The following is a 16992-nucleotide window of genomic DNA, read 5'->3' as shown; positions in this document are numbered from 1 at the left end:
TTCTCTAGCTGTCATATGCAGTGCACACAAACTGCAGCCCCCCAATCCACAACCAGGCCCCACAGACCTATACATATCTATGTATACTGGGGTCTGCTTTCGGTCCATTGTACATGACAACTGGAAAAAAAATTGGATGCAAGCGAATGCGGGCTTTCTACATCTATTCTTGGCGCTACCTCGCTAATGCGGGATACGTGGATATATATATATATATATATATATATATATATATATATATATATATATATATATATTCCTATGAGCGAATGCGGGCTTTCTACATCTATTCTTGGCGCTACCTCGCTAATGCGGGATACGTGGATATATATATATATATATATATATATATATATATATATATATATATATATATATATATATTCCTATGAGTCCACGGGGAAAATGAAACACGAAAAGTCCCCGTGGACTCATAGGAATATCTTGATCACGCGCAAAATTGTGATCCTTTCCAATATATATATATATATATATATATATATATATATATATATATAGATAGATAGATAGATAGATAGATAGATAGATAGATAGTTAGATAGATGAATAGATAGATAAAAGAAGCAGACTCGTAGTTTCCTTCTATACTACAAACATCGTATATTAAGCTGGCTCAGACAGATAAACGGATATTCAAGCGTTTACGTCACACGCCCGAGGGCGAGAGAGGTCATGTCTGGTCTGAGTTAGCGTCGTCTCTCCTTTTGTCCGCCCTTCCGTCTCTCCCAGAGATTTCAACAATAATACAAAGCTTAAATCTTCACCATTATCAACCAGATTTACGACTTTGTGTGGAGTTAAGGCATATTCAACACGTCGCGAGATCATGAGAGAATATATGGGCTTCGGGTATATATATAAGGTATATTCAAACATCAGTGGTATACACAACGGCAAATACAAGCCAGCACGCGAGCAAATTTCCCATTGTCTCAGAGGCCCCCACGAACGAGTCTGCCTGCATGGGTCTCGATGCAGCTTATCTATGCATCGTTCGCTCGCATGTTCATTACATGATCGCTTTCGTCTCCTGCTGAGATGTCTCCTCCGTATATTGAATACGTACGGAGAAAATGCCATAATATATATTTCCTGTGATGCACAGGTTGTGAAAATATGTTTTTTTTGAAGTGTTTTAAGTTACGACACGACAAAGGACGAACGAAAAGCGATATATTAAGATTTCATTAAATTCGGTAAATTCCTCATTTATGAGAAATTCAAATGTCAAAGTTTTGCTCTCATTTTCTACAATCACCTTATCACACAGATATCAAAGTAGAATATTTGAAGACCAGAAAATGCAGCAAAAGTATTAAAACGTCTTACAACGGGACTAAACTATACAGACTACTGGAAAACTAATTCGGTTGGAATGCGTGTAAAGAAACCTCTCCCTTAATTTTCAATCACTTGTTTGTAATCACCCATTTGTAGAGTACGTGGAAGGAGTTTTACGCTTACGAGATCTCGTCTTAGTGTGATTAACTATTCGTGTATTATGTAGAGAATTTTATAATCCTCGCCTTCTCTGATTACACAATTCACATATCCTAGCATACGTTAAATACCCACTCATTGACCTGTCCGAAAAGGAACGCTGAATAGGAGGGTTGGCTGTGAAGCTGATGCCATGTCCGGATATCGAACAAAACCGCTTCGATCAGCGGGTTGCATCGCTGACCGACTGTTGGCTCGTCACAAGTACCTGTACTGTAGTTTCGAAAAAAAAATCTACCCAATAGCCTTTGACGTTAGGGAAATCACTCGAAGTATTGCATGACGTATGATCATTGATCAACATCACCCAAAGTTCCAGGCGAAGTGAAATGCGTAGCAAAATCTTATAATCGTATTATGCATATCAGCCACTCTTTCTTTCGTTTTCTATAAAATGACATTAATTATACGAAAACACCTGCCATGTTCTATCGCACCTTCTTACATAAATGACAACCTTATGTTACCTTACAATGTCTTCGAAGGTCGTTTGCCCTCATAGCTCAGGCAAAGTCGAAGCTGCTGAATTGGGTCGTTGGTCGACCAACCTGTTTCAGGCAGTTGTCTGCAGATCTACGCAAGCACCACAGCCTAGCTGGTCCGGTACGCGTAGTGAATACTTATCAAGAGCCTTCATGAATTTCGTTGCTGTTCATCTCCATAGTGTTTCTAATGGCTGCAGGCAGAGTGTTGCACAGCCTTGAGCTTTGGATGTCCCAGGGTGTTATATGTTGTGCTTATTGCATCTTTCAACTCCAGTGGTGCCATTTGACCAGTTATCCATGTCTGTCATGCCAGTTGGAAACGATGCGAGTACGTTGGAGACCATGCCTTCCAGGACATAAAGATTATTATATACCATTCCTGTCTACGACCCCAGTAGTCAAAACCCCTTATGGCTTTGCCCCGGGGCCATGGGACACCTCCGCACACTTGCTGCCTCTGCAGTTGTACCCGCCAGCACAAAACAGTAGGACATTCGTGATAGTAGTATTACTACCTTGAAAAGTTACGTCACTGGTTTACCCTCTCTTATCTTGAAGGTCCGCAAGATCCATTACATTCGTCTTCCTGGAGGAAGTAACAGTGCCTTCCCTGCGTCTGCTGAAGGTAAATGTCTGGCAGTTATCACTCCGAGGTCTTTCACATTATTCAGTCGTGATATGATGGCGTCTACATCTGCCCAGTATACTGTACACATCTTACCATTTCTTCATTCTCTCCATACCAGTGGAGATGGAACTAATTCCCTATTAAAAAACATATTTGCGGTAGCCCAGCAGAAGACCCTGTTTATATCTGTTTGTAGTTTGTAAATGTCTGATGTTGATAAGATCTTCATTCTTATTTTAGTACCATCAACAAAGGATATTAAATTATGATTCGTATTTACGTCAATGTCAGATAAGAGGATGAGGAACAGCAGGAGGTCGAGTACCAGTCCTTGGAGAACAGGCTCTTCTTGCCAAGGCGGCATTGGGGATAGCCCGATGGACAACGCGTTGTGATCTCGTCAAAAAGTTATATATCCATCCAATTTTTCCTATCGTTTCCATCTTATGCAGTTTTTTGTATATCACGGTCGTATTTACAGTATCAAAAAGGGCCTTTGTAAAATCTGTACGACAGGATTTTGTGTTGGTCTTCAGTGCCTCTACAGATATAATTTGGTAACCAAGCAACTGGCAGAGGCATAGCCTTGCGGTCCTGACATCATGATGTCCTGGTTGATGTAGACTATTCCACACAGTCAGTCATTCTACATCTTCGGTCCTCGAAAATTTCAGTGACGTGCGATGTCAGTGTTATCCGTATTTGTTTTCATTTTGGGGGAAGGATGGGTCTACCATGGCTACCTCCTTTGTGGAGTGGGGTACTACGACTTGGTTTCAGGCTCTAGGGGATATTGCTAGAAACTAGACTCGTCTCCAGAGGGTTCGTACTAGTGGCAATGTGGTGTGGGGCACCGTAAACTGTTTTCAGACTCTTGGGGGATAAATGCCAGAGTCGAGAGGGTTTGTACTAATTGTGTATTGCATTTACTGATAATGACGGAGTTACGGGAGTCTGGTTCGAGAGCGAAATACGTGGATACTTCGTCAATGATTTTCTCCAAGTCCGTCATGGTGATGAGATCTGTGTGTGAGAATGACGGGGTTGCTGTTTAGGAAAGGCAGTTGGATAGTTTACCGTTAAAGCATTTTTCTTTGGCTTATTGGACACCGAATTCATATAGCTTTTCCAGGATCACATACATTTCCAGGTAATCATCCGAGCAAGTGTTCTTAGTAATGGAACTTGTGGTCCTCAGTCTACGAACTGCATAGAGATCAGGAAAATTCTTTCTATATTACTGATAGTTTTTCATCTTCTTTCCTTTTTCTCGAGGTCGCGTGATTTTTTCTTTTTTGGTATTTATTGTGTCTACCCAGTTCATTTGGAAGGCTTTTATTTCTTCAAAGGCTGCCTGGCAACCACAAGCATTCACCATCTCAGCGAAATGCAAGCAACCCATCGTTAACTCACCTTAACACGCTCGGCGCACTGCTCGTTGCAGCAAAACACCAAGACATTATCCACACCCGAAACACTTCATAACCAGCTACTAACTCCATGTGGGAATGAAAATCTTCCCCCAGCTTCACACTTCAGTAACATATACTTACGATTCCTATTCTTCCATAAAAACACAACATTAAGAAAATATATACACACCGTAATGACTCGACAAGCACTAAACATACCGCCTACCCAACCGAGTCTAATCCCACAGACATGGACCAATCTAAAACCACACCCTCAGACATGCACGAGTTACACTTTCTCGTTTGCGTTTGGACACCATACATCCCACTAACATTAAAAACACAGACAACATCAAAAGCCTTAATAACCATAATGCAACTTCTATAATAAAGGCTTTGAACACTTACATTTCTAATGTTGTACACACCTCTTGACACCTCCACAAGCACAAATATACACAGACGGAATTTTGTATCTAAATTGCCTCCCAGTGGACATGGCCAGCTCCCTGCTATATATATATATATATATATATATATATATATATATATATATATATATATATATATACATATATAAATATATATCATGAAAAAAAGGTGCGTCGCCTACATGTAAAAACACTTGACAAAATTTGTATTTGTATTCTGGAAAGACTTACGAGGTTTCATTGTCTTAAAATGGTCGTTTCCTATGATATCTATACACATTACTCATATCAAACTTGAGATAATGAAAGATTTCCATACGTTTTTGTGTCTTGTGACTTTAAGATAGCGAAACGAAATCCTTTATATGAATGCATATATACTATGTAAAGAGAAATTTATAAGATGTTCGAAATTCATTTCATCAATAGTTAAAACCCACATTCAAAATATATTTCATTAACGATTAACATCTGTATTCCAGTTCCTCTTGTCTGTTATACACATAAATAATCTCGGATTTATCTTAATGCGACGAGTTAAACACGTGTGACTGTCATCTGTTATCCAAAACCCGTGTATATAGTGATAACATGATGTCATCGCGTCATAAAGCATCAAAGGCTAAATATAAACCCAGCGTCGTAAGCTCAATTTTATACATCTTTTTACCAACAGTTCCCATAGATTTCGAGTGGAAATTGAGAACGCCATTAATAAGAGTCCTACCCCTTAGGTTAGACTAAATTGGTTTCCATCCAGTGCAAAAAAACACGAAACGCATGACATTAGTTAACAGTGATCATAAGTACAATGGTTTAGTATGAATATCTTAATTCTGTAATGCTACTAAGGCAACAGCATAAAGCTAGATATTCTGATATCCCGACAGAAGATCGTCGATTCAATATTGAAGCTTTTTCGTTACGAGAAAATATTCAATTAAATACTCATAGCTGCTACATTGGAAAAATGATTAACAGGCGAGTACTCTGTGAAGATAATAGTGAACAGTAATAATTCAAGGAATTTATCCTTTCTCCATGGGTAAAATATATTTCCATATGGTTGGTTCGATTTATATCCCTTCTCCCATGACTGTGCTAACTGGGGTCCTCAGGCGTATTAATGAGTACTGAGAGTTTGAGTGGCCATTACATGTAAATACTTTTTTTTTTTTAGTAGAGAGGAAAACATATATAATGCTGGTAGAATATTATATTGCAATTCCCCAAATCAGGGGTTCGCGTACCCCGCGCGGAGGCAATGGTCGGAGATATACACAAAATGGTCTGCGCTGTATCAGGCCCTTGTTTACTTCAGTGATGGATTGGACAGGCAGGTTTTTAAGCCCAATAACCATATATCTTCCGCTTGGCTGGCGGGTTAAATGTTTTCAGTGGGGAGACTAAAGGAAAAATCCTTATCGAAGAATCACAAGGAGCGGTTTTCAGATTCTAAACTAACCGCGGGATAAAAGTGATTTTATCATTGGTTATGTAATTCATCTAATTGATAGTATTGAGGGAAGGTTTGATATGCCCTCAAAGGCATAGGTAACTTGACTAGCTTCTCGTTAAGTATATCAATAATGTCTCCAACCTGTTAAGAATGACTGGAATTATCGGATAACGGTTGAGCATTTTAATGCTGAACGTTTTTATCCACGAGTCATTAAAGACAAACACGTAATGGCTAAACATATATCCTATATTTCCCATAAGTCTCTCCAGGATGGAGACATTATTGATGCGTGGAATAAGCCCCCTAGAACATATTGTCTAGAGCAACATTCTTGATATCTTCAAAACTGCGCATGATCATTTGTTTCACTCGGGTGTTTGATAATTCATTCAATCAGTCATCATAACGTAGTGGGATATTATGCCATCTTCGCAACCACAGATCTCTCCCTCTCTCTGGCCATGCCGCGGTAGCATTGATTGACCCATTGTCGGCGGCTTGAAAAGAGCAAGAAAGGATTATTGTGTCATTCTTCTACATCGGGAATGATATGAATGAAGTCGAGAAGCTCTGGAGCTCAGGTGTATTCTTACTTTTGACTTTGTAACAAAAAACGGAGGGATGAACGTTCATGATGGGATGCGTGGCACTCATGTTTCTTCTACCTTATGACTTTCCCATAAAAACTTCTTTCAGGCATACGAGTCCTGTAAGGTAGATTTTTTTTCTACCTGTTTTCCGTCTACTGTGTTACTGAAGGGAGTGGAGGATGGGAAGAAAGCCTTTCTTTTTTCTTAAGTACTGTTAAGGCCGGACCACCTCGCTTGGACCGTGGGTCTGCGTGGTCTGTATCGTTACAACATAACTTCTCCACAACCATGTCCCACAGACTTCTCCGTGGTTTGACCCGGCCGCTTCACATGCCCTGGTTCAGCCCGCTGACAAAGTCGATTATTATAAAATATATATATATATATATATATATATATATATATATATATATATATATATATATATATATATATATATATATATATATATGATTAAGTATTGAGGACGAAATTTTCCCACGAGGCAGGGCTCAGTGTAGGAAAATCTAGGGTTACGAATAAAAGAGTCTTGTGAGTTACGTACTGTTGAACGTTATTGTGTGAGAGAGTGAGTCAGCCGGGAGGTGTGACAGCTGTGAGGTTATCATTTACTAGTTAATACCTCCCTGTAACGTGAGGTCCCTGGGCAGGGTCCTCACCACGAGACCTTCGGCGTCTGAGACTCGATACATGTAGGGTTCGGACCATTAGACCTTTGGGTGTTGAAGACGAGATCATAAGCGTTTGAGCCAAGAGATTATTGTAGGGTTCGGAACCACTAGACCTTTGGCTGTGGAGAAGAAGACCTTCAGCGTTTGAGCCACGAGACATGTACAGCTCAGACCACGAAGACAAAAACCTAATGGGATGTGACCTCCAGACCTAGTAGGAACAGGCCACGAGGTTCGAATCATGAAACCCATAAAGCTTTTTCACCAAAACCTTCATGGTGTGAACTACGAGACCTGTAGGGTCTTTAAGACCTTAACTGTAAGAAATGGATTATACCATCTGCAGTGTCTGAGCAACGATATCTACAAGGATTGATCTTCAAGACCCACAGGATCTGGGCCACGAGACCTGTAGTGAAAGAATCTATAGGGCATCAGCGTACCACGAGACATGCAGGTAAGGACCACGAGACCTGCTGAGTTCTGACCATGGGACTTACGAAGTCATCGGGTGGAGTTTATCTGGAGATTACTTAGGTCCTCTACTTCCACATCTCAGCTGCTGGCGTGGGTCGTTAGTTGACTAAGCTGTTGGAAGTCTTCGACCACTACATTTGACTGAACTAACGAGACTTTTTGGTCATGATCTCGAGAATGCGCATTCAACCCGTGCTGTTCAGACGATTATACATGTCAACCTTCAGAAGTTCATCAAACTACTCAATGGATTTAGCCTTTTTTCAACTTCAAGGTAACGAATATGGCTCGGGCAAATTGTACCTCTCCAAGTTGAAAATTAGATAGCGAATAAGAACAAAGTGATGGAAGACGACAGAAATTAATTTGAGCGCTCTGTGTTTTTGCAGACCAGACTTAAGCCTGGAAAAGTTATGGGAAGAAGTAAACACGACGGAAGGAGGATACTTCCGCGGTTTTGTTGTACAAGTAGGTAGGTACCATGAACACACTTGGCATGGATGGCCATCATGCAGAAGTTACGGTAGAAAGCAATCAGTCGCGTGCCACTGATCCACGTCACAAGGGCTGCGATACACGCAGGAAGCTCGCAGTAGCATTTGGCCCAAATGATACTCGATGCCTTGTATAAAAATAGAAGGGATGCAGCATCACTAGGAACGGAAAGGGCAGGTTAAAGAAGACAATAGTATATACGACTGGTAGAGCAGATAATTTTGACTCCACTCTGGCTGTGCGAAAGAAGAAGAGCCACTCTAGAGATATGCAGACGTTACTCCATACAGAAGCGAACGAGGTCCCTTTTGATGTGGAATAGTTGCTCTCGAGAATAATTCTGGCACCTATACATTAAAAACTAGCTTTAGGGACGCATATATTGTGATGTTCACACTATGGAGTTTGTAAAGAGTGGAGCGAGTACAGTTATGCCTAACATTTATATTATTCGAGGATGAAATGCAGCTTCTCACTGATCAATTGAAAAAAAACAAGCACGAATCAGAGCTGTAAGTGGAAAAGGATTTTTTTTTTGCACTGTCGAATTTGATTTGTTCACGACCTCCCTGCACGTTTTGCTCAGTCGAATTCAGGAGGGCAACTATTTTTTCATTCCAAAATGCTGCACAGTTCCGAGTTACGAAATATTTTCAGTGCAAGAAAAGTACTGGCATCGTAATGTGGAGGAAAAGGAAATGTAGGTGCAGTATATCAGGGATGGATTTGTCGGCGCTGGAGTTAACAGGGGTTGGAAGTTGAAGAAAAATTCGTTCATGGGTGTCCCTTTACGTCCCTATAGAATAAATCCTTTAGATACTACATTTTCTTTAGTAATATACATCAATCATTATTCCGTTTTCAGTCATTAGTAACTTGAGCATCCATGAAACGAAGACATTCCCGAGAATTATTCCCCGTCTTGAAACCACACATCCCTCTAAATAACGCAGATATTATCTATAATCCTTTGAAATACGTGATCAACCTCCAGAACCCCCGAGTTATATGTTTAGACTTGCGTCTGCCCAGGAGAAACGTGTAAGTAAACACAGAGTTTTGCCTCGTGCAGAATGTAAATCCTGACTAATGTTTTGTGGCAATTGTTAACCCTAAGTAATATCCTAATCCGGCCGAGTCCACAGTGTTGTGTTTTAAAACATGTGTCGCGTCCACGTTAGTTTGTACACAGTGCCGGAGCAGCGTCGCCCGCCTCGCTTGTGAGGGCAGGAGAGAGAAACCCAAGGGAGCTTCCACAGTTTTCTCCAACCTTCAGGAGATATGATCCGACCGCCGTCAATACTTGCACAAATTTACAATTATACCAACTGCTTGCGTATACTCCATGGCCTGGTGTTTACCCATGACTTCTTTCCTGCGGCCCATGTCTGCGCTACTCTCAGCAGGAGGGAAGTGTGGGCACCCTTGAAGTGAGGAGTCCTCTGAACAGATTTTACTCCCAATGATTAAGCCTCGCTAGAGTGACTTTTTATTTGTGGTGTAACCTCTTTTAAGCGGAGCCCGACAACACCTATTTGTGTGTGTATATATATATATATATATATATATATATATATATATATCTTTTCTTTCATACCATTCGCCATTTCCCGTGTTAGCGAGGCAGCATTAAGAACAGAGGACTGGGCCTTTGAGGGAATATCCTCACCTGGCCCCCTTCTCTGTTCCTTCTTTTGGAAAATTAAAAAAAAAAAAACCGAGAGGGGAGGATTTCCAGCCACCTGCTCCCTCCCCTTTTAGTCGCCTTCTACGGCACGCAGGGAATACGTGGGAAGTATTCTTTCTCCTCTCTCTCTCTCTCTCTCTCTCTCTCTCTCTCTCTCTCTATATATATATATATATATATATATATATATATATATATATATATATATATATATATATATATATACATATATAATCACTGCCTGCGCGCAGTTGCGCTCGGTGAAAAGTGATCTTTCGCGAGACTATATCACTTGGGTTAAACAACTTCCCATTCCGAAGGAATCCATTTCCCTGCTGCTGGAAACAGGGCAGCCATGAAGCTGCAGGAATCAGAGAAGTTCAGGGTAACACCAGGATCCCTTACTTAGAAAGGAGCCCTGTAGCAATATATATGTCTATACACACACACATGTATATATATATATATATATATATATATATATATATATATATATATATATATATATATATATATATATATTTTTTCTTTTCTTTCAAACTATTCGCCATTTCCCGCATTAGCGAGGTAGCGTTAAGAACAGAGGACTGGGCCTTTGAGGGAATACCCTCACCTGGCCCAATTCTCTGTTCCTTCTTTTGGAAAATTAAAAAAGAAACGAGAGGGGAGGATTTCCAGCCCCCCCGCTCCCTCCCCTTTTAGTCGCCTTCTACGACACGCAGGGAATACGTGGGAAGTATTCTTTCTCCCCTATCCCCAGGGAGTATATACATATATATATATATATATATATATATATATATATATACGCGTGTGTGTACTGCTTCATTGTGGTTGTGCGCACTGTACGAACACTGTATGAGCCGACTTTTCCTGTGTGTGTGTGTACCGAATTAGTGTGTGCGTGTGATTTCTACTTGTGGTAACTATTCGTGTATGACGGAGAAATTTACACTCTCGTTGCCTTCTCATTATCTCGTATTGTGCCATGCCTTAACTCCTACGTGTGTATACACACACACACTGCCCCGGCCCTCACTTTCCTCCATACAGTCAGATGAAATGGTATATCCACCGGAGGGAGAAAAAGACAAGACAGTCAAGCTCCCCATCACCCCCTCAGTGGGTTGCCTCCCCACTCCATGTGCCAGTTAGTGGGGAGGCGACCGGTCGCCGTGTGACGTCCCCTTCATATCTGTCGCCCAGCTAATAATTTCCCTGAGGTATCAAAACAGTGACTGGGGGAACACCACGGGAGGACACTGCTATCTGCCAACGAAGCTGATGCCTGCGTGGATTTTTAGCTTGTGTGTGTGTGTGTGTGTGTGTGTGTGTGTGTGTGTGGCCTACGCTGTTTGTTTACTTTGTGTGTGTACTGCCCTCCCTTATGTACGTGTGCGTCATGTACACACGCATGCGAGTTAGTATAATTTGTGTATGAACCACCCAGGCAAGTGTGTGTGTGTGTGTGTGTGTGTGTGTGTGTGTGTGTGTGTGTGTGTGTGTGGACTACGCTGTTTGTTTACTTTGTGTGTGTACTGCCCTCCCTTATGTACGTGTGCGTCATGTACACACGCATGCGAGTTAGTATAATTTGTGTATGAACCACCCAGGCAAGTGTGTGTGTGTGTGTGTGTGTGTGTGTGTGTGTGTGTGTGGACTACGCTGTTTGTTTACTTTGTGTGTGTACTGCCCTCCCTTATGTACGTGTGCGTCATGTACACACGCATGCGAGTTAGTATAATTTGTGTATGAACCACCCAGGCAAGTGTGTGTGTGTGTGTGTGTGTGTGTGTGTGTGTGTGTGTGTGTGTGTGTGGACTACGCTGTTTGTTTACTTTGTGTGTGTACTGCCCTCCCTTATGTACGTGTGCGTCATGTACACACGCATGCGAGTTAGTATAACTTGTGTATGAACCACCCAGGCAATTGTGTGTGTGTGTGTGTGTGTGTGTGTGTGTGTGTGTGTGTATGTGTGTGTGTGTGTGTGTGTGTGTGTGTGTGTGTGTGTGACTACGCTGTTTGTTTACTCTTTGTGCGTGTACTGCCCTCCCTTATGTATGTGTGCATCATGTACACGCATGAGAGTCAGTATAACTTGTGTACGTACCACACAAGCAAGTGCGTGTGTACCGTTTCACTGTGGTTGTGCACTGTTCGAATCTTCGTGTATGACCTGACTTCCTCTGTGTGTACCGGATTAGTGTGTGTGTGTGCGCGTAGACTTGTGTGTATCGTCCCGGCGTACATGTGGACCATCTGAAACCGCTTATGTATCGCTGTAGCTCTGTGTGTGTGTGTGTGTGTGTCTCCTCGTAACTTCTGGGTATGCTGCAGTCCTATCACGTGGCGTCACATCTAGTATGTACATACCAGCGTAGCCTGTGCGTACACCGCCGTCCTGACCATGGATACCCCGAGGACATAGAATGTGTCTGCTCTCACCCTGTGTCTACCGTCCAACTTGTATATACACTGTTGAACGCTATGCGTGTGTACCGTTGAAGGTTTCATTTGTGTACTGTGGGGGCTGCATGCACACCGTTTTAACCTATATGTACCATCATGGTTTTATTGTACAAATCATCATTTCTTAGACGAGATCTTTATTTGCCTCTACGTAGGGAAAAGCATGTCGGTGATATTAATTGGGTAAATGGTCCAGGGCTTAGGAACATGAGAAGTCCTGGGCAGGGAGTTAGCGTTTAAGGTGTACGTATATGGGTGTGAGGAGTAGCAGGTCTAGCCAGCGAGTTGTGCCGTCGGCCGCTTTGGTGTTGAGAATACTGGGGGTGTTGGGTTACCACTGCTGTTGGAGGAGACGGAGGGAGGGACGGACGGACGAAGCCACCTCACCCTAAGACATTCATCCCGTAATGAGAAGCTACTGCTTTAGATTCATTCCTGGACTGAACTTGAAACGTTTGTCTATGATTACGATTCTAATCATTGCGCTTTATGTGGTTTCTCCTTTTGCCTTGAGGCTTTTATCAACCCCTTTCCCTACGCTACTAGAAAGTATGATATCAATCCTATGCATCGAAACCGCTTCAAGCGTATTAAAGTCGATCATCACCTTCGCTGGAGTCTAACGAAGGTCTCGCTCGTCCCTCCACAGCCCATTTCGAAATTTCATTTCTCCTCTACGTTATTAATCTTTCGTCCGCCGAGAATATGAGTTTTTGCAGAGCCATAATCGTACCCAGCGACACACGAGACCCTCCCACAGTAACTAGGGAGGTGGAGAAGGTTATTGGTTCCTTTTTGCAACTCGTCCATAAGAAAAATACTCCATCCTGATTCGATGACGTTATATGATTTACAGTTTTCTATGCTGAACAGCCACGCTCCTGTCACTCCCAATTGCCGAAAGGGTTTTCACATTTAGGTAATCAAAACTTTCAGGGTCAAGAGAAAGATTTGTGTGATGGTAAGATAAAAAACACAACATCAAGCTTGAGTCTTTCTTAGACATGTGCAAATGTAATGATACCCGACATTAGCACGTACGCTCATATCTATTTTTTGAACACTTGACTTTTACGTTCCTCCCCAGCTTGCAGTTGAGCTGCACGTTCCCGTCCTATGCAAATACTGCAACATACGTTCGTACGCTTCTTAAACACAGTGGAATATGTTCATCTTAACAGTGTTTTGTATTGGACCCCAACGTAATTATGGACCGATACATTCTTAAAGTCTACAGACTAAGCGTTACTCTCGTTTTCGAATCCTCAATTTCTACGGTGAACGTTTCGTTCATCATCTTCCAATCCTCAGAATTTCAGAGAGTATCAGTGTCAACCGCTCACTTTAACACAGGCGCTATCCATTTATTTTTTGTGACAGTACAAACGTTCTTCCCTCCCTGCCTCAGCGTCCATAAGCACGTTCTCCCCCTAGCGTCAGCACGTAGTTTCATCCCAAACGTTCGCAGCCACAATGCGCGACGCACAGAACCGAGCGAGACGAGGAACTCGGCGAGACGAAACCAAATGCTGCATAGCGCGAATAGCTTAGTATTGGGGTGGTGTTGCATGTCCTTCATGCTTGAGTTGTGAGGCCCTCACCAAACACCTCATATCTCCTCCTCTTTACTAAGCCGTTACAAAACCCACTCAACCCTTTCCCCTTCGAACCCTAATTATAACCGGAGAACAAGTCAAAACTAGTATTAATGAGGGTCGTTAGAGGGGAGAGATCTTTGGTAAACACTAGCCCACGGGGGAAAGTCCACCATGTGTCTTCTCCATTTCAAGACGAGAGATCGTGTGACTTTTAAAAATCTCCCAGCAGCTGTCTGGGCTAATTTGCATTTGCCTTAGTCACTTTAAAAGCATTTCACTCCGTCGCTGGCTCTTCTGGAAGCTTGACAAAGCATGGGTGCTTTGTTTATGCTGCTGGTAGTGGACGACCGGCCGTCATATAGGCGAACAGATGTGTTTGTTCTCAGTCTGTATCGTGAACCCGATACCCGATATCTCAACCCCGATCGTGACTGATTTCCTTTCAGAGTGCGATACGATTCATTCTTTTTCCCAGGCAGAAAATGAGATTCAATCTCCAAGGCGCTACTTAGGTCACATAGTTTGCGAATCGATGTGAGAGGCAAGAGTTCACAGTGCATGGCAAGTTACGAGCGGGTCTACAGCGCGAAGCGAGAGGATTCGGCCGGTGGCCTACAAAAACCAGTTATTTTATTCAAGGATCTTTTACTCTGACATTCTACGCTTCTGATATCTAGCTAAACAAGCAGACTCGTCCTATTAACTTGGTCGAGGCCATAGTCCTATCATATACCATCAGTCTGGAGACAAAACATGCTAGATTCTGCATATTCTATCAGCGTGAATTTCATTCGTACAAGATGTATAAAACAATATTTATTTCTATCATGAAACCGAGTATGTACTGTTACAAACACGAGTACCCCGTCAGGTTAGGCATTACAGGCATCATAACCGCGGTGTTCTCACTCGTAAGCACCCGCCTTCGTCTTGAATATCAAAATACTCAGAATTCTGCGGCCTTTGGCTCGGGAGTAGTAAACGTAATATCTTACTAACAGAGATATTGAAGTTTCTTTCGCGCATCGCACGCGTTTTTGGAGAGACGATCATCGGACGGGAGGTGGGTACAACGTCCGTGATACGACTCGAACTAGTCAGGCGCAGCCCCTTACCCAGCCCCTCCCGTCAAGATCACACAATTACCAATACCATGTCAACTGTGCCGCGACAGACTTCGCCACAGTGGCTATGGACAGAGATTGCTTCTCGATTGCTTTGAATTGGGATGGATTGCCCCACGATGGCTGGGCACCGATGTGAAATTTAGTTCCCGTTTGATTGCCATTTTACCGATCAGGACTATGGAGGAGAGAGTACTCGTCTCCAAGTGATGCGGGAATGGAATCTATTCCACAAGTTGCTCTTGTCGATTTCTATCCGTAAGGATGATAGACCATGGTAATATACAAGTCTTGACAGTCAAGTAGCTCTGTGACGTATCAGTGGGTGCTGGTAGCTGTGTGTGTTACTCACCTGCAGCGTCAGCAGGTTCGTGACCCAGGTCAGGGCGGTGGTCGGTCACTAGGGAACCCAGAGAGGTGAGGACGTCGCCGCTCAGACCGCCGAAGCCCATCTCCCCTACACTAGGAGTGGTCAGCGGCAGCAGCGGACCGAGAGATGCCGCTTGATGCTGTTCTGAACCGGCTGTCGAACAGGGCAGGACGGAGGTCAGAGTGGCTAGGTCATCGGTAGGCGGAGACAAGCTGCTGACGGTGTGGTTTGGCAGGTAAGTGGAGGCGTACTGTGAGGTGGGCGTGTAGTGTGAGGGAGGCGTGAAAGCGTGAGCGGAGGGTAGCAGGTGCGGCGCAGCGGGCGGTGAGGAGGTCGGGGAACCGCTGCCATCGGATGGCGGGTCACTCTCGGGCGTGAGGGGCGCCGGGTAATCCGCTGGGGCGGCGTAGTGCGTAGCGTAGGCTAGGTCGTGGATAGGGTGGAGGGCATCGTGAGGCGTGGGTGTGCGCGGCAGGATAGGCGGGAGACCGTATTCCACTAGGGAGGAGGAGAAGAGGCCGCCGTAATCCCGTGTGATGTCTGTGGTTTCCAGCATCCCCCACTCGGCCCCTGGCAGTAGGCCTGGGTATGGTGAGGACCTAGGAGGCTCTAGAGGCGCCAGGGTGGCCAGGGATGACCCTAGGGCTGCCATGCCTCCAGTGCTGGGCACGGGCAGGGACACGCCGCCACCGCCGCTCACAGATGTCTGGTCCATTGCTGGGAATGTGCCTTATACCTTCAGTCTATTTTGGACCGTGATTACGACCGATCCACACAGTTCCTTTAACACCGAATGATCTGCTTCACTTGACACGATATGAGATGAGTACCACAAGGATACTGGATGTCACATTCAGCGTATCACTCACCTCTTCGGCGAACTATCACAATACAGACAGGTCAGCGGTTTCTAGTTAGCTACAAGCTCTTTCAGTGCCCAAGATTCACCTGTCACCCCCGAGCACTGTTAAGATGCTCAGTGCTTAACCATGACAGTGACCACTTAAGTGGGCAGTTAGCATTTCACGTCAGCAGTCCACGCTTTGATATGTCGGCTTAGCACTTAACCTTGGAAGTCAACACTTAACTATGGCACTTTTACAACTGCAGTCAACGCTTAACTTTTGCAAGCAGCACTTAAACTATGATTGTTAGCACTTTACAAAGGCAGTCAACACTTCACTTGAAGGGGAGCAGTTGGGTCTGCAGCCCGTAACGTACCAGGATCAACCAATAAGGTTCCTCAACCAGCAGCAACAGTTATCACCTCACAGTGTCAACACCTCACAGCCACCGAGCGTAAGCAACTAGCGAATTGGGATGGGGGGGTCTTCGCGGAATCGTGTGGTGTGTGGGGAACCACCTGTCAGTCGAGGGGTATTGTGGCAGAGCGTGTCCCCTCACCCGAGGACACCCTGGCACCAGAGGGCGGAGCCATCCTGACGTAGGACTCGCCCCAGCCAACCACACGCCTCGATCACCACCCTGCTACACCAACCACACCGCGGATTTTAGTTTTGATATGAATCCCGGGATGGGATTGGCCGCACAGGAACTAAGATCAACAAGTGT

General features: G+C 43.7%; 1 protein-coding gene across 1 annotated transcript in view; it reads right to left on the bottom strand.

Annotated features, from left to right (window-relative positions):
- Window positions 1–16792, bottom strand: part of LOC139765132 (uncharacterized) — a 40739-nt gene extending 23947 nt beyond the window's left edge. The window contains exon 1 of the mRNA XM_071692327.1: window positions 15403–16792. Coding sequence (XP_071548428.1) covers window positions 15403–16135 — 733 coding nt within the window. The 5' untranslated portion in view covers window positions 16136–16792. The remainder of the gene's footprint in view (window positions 1–15402) is intronic.
- Window positions 16793–16992: the final 200 nt, after the last annotated feature.

The sequence above is a fragment of the Panulirus ornatus genome, chromosome 52 (genome assembly GCF_036320965.1).
Source record: "Panulirus ornatus isolate Po-2019 chromosome 52, ASM3632096v1, whole genome shotgun sequence".
NCBI classification, from domain to species: Eukaryota; Metazoa; Arthropoda; class Malacostraca; order Decapoda; family Palinuridae; genus Panulirus; species Panulirus ornatus.
This window is presented reverse-complemented; position numbering and strand designations above follow the sequence as displayed.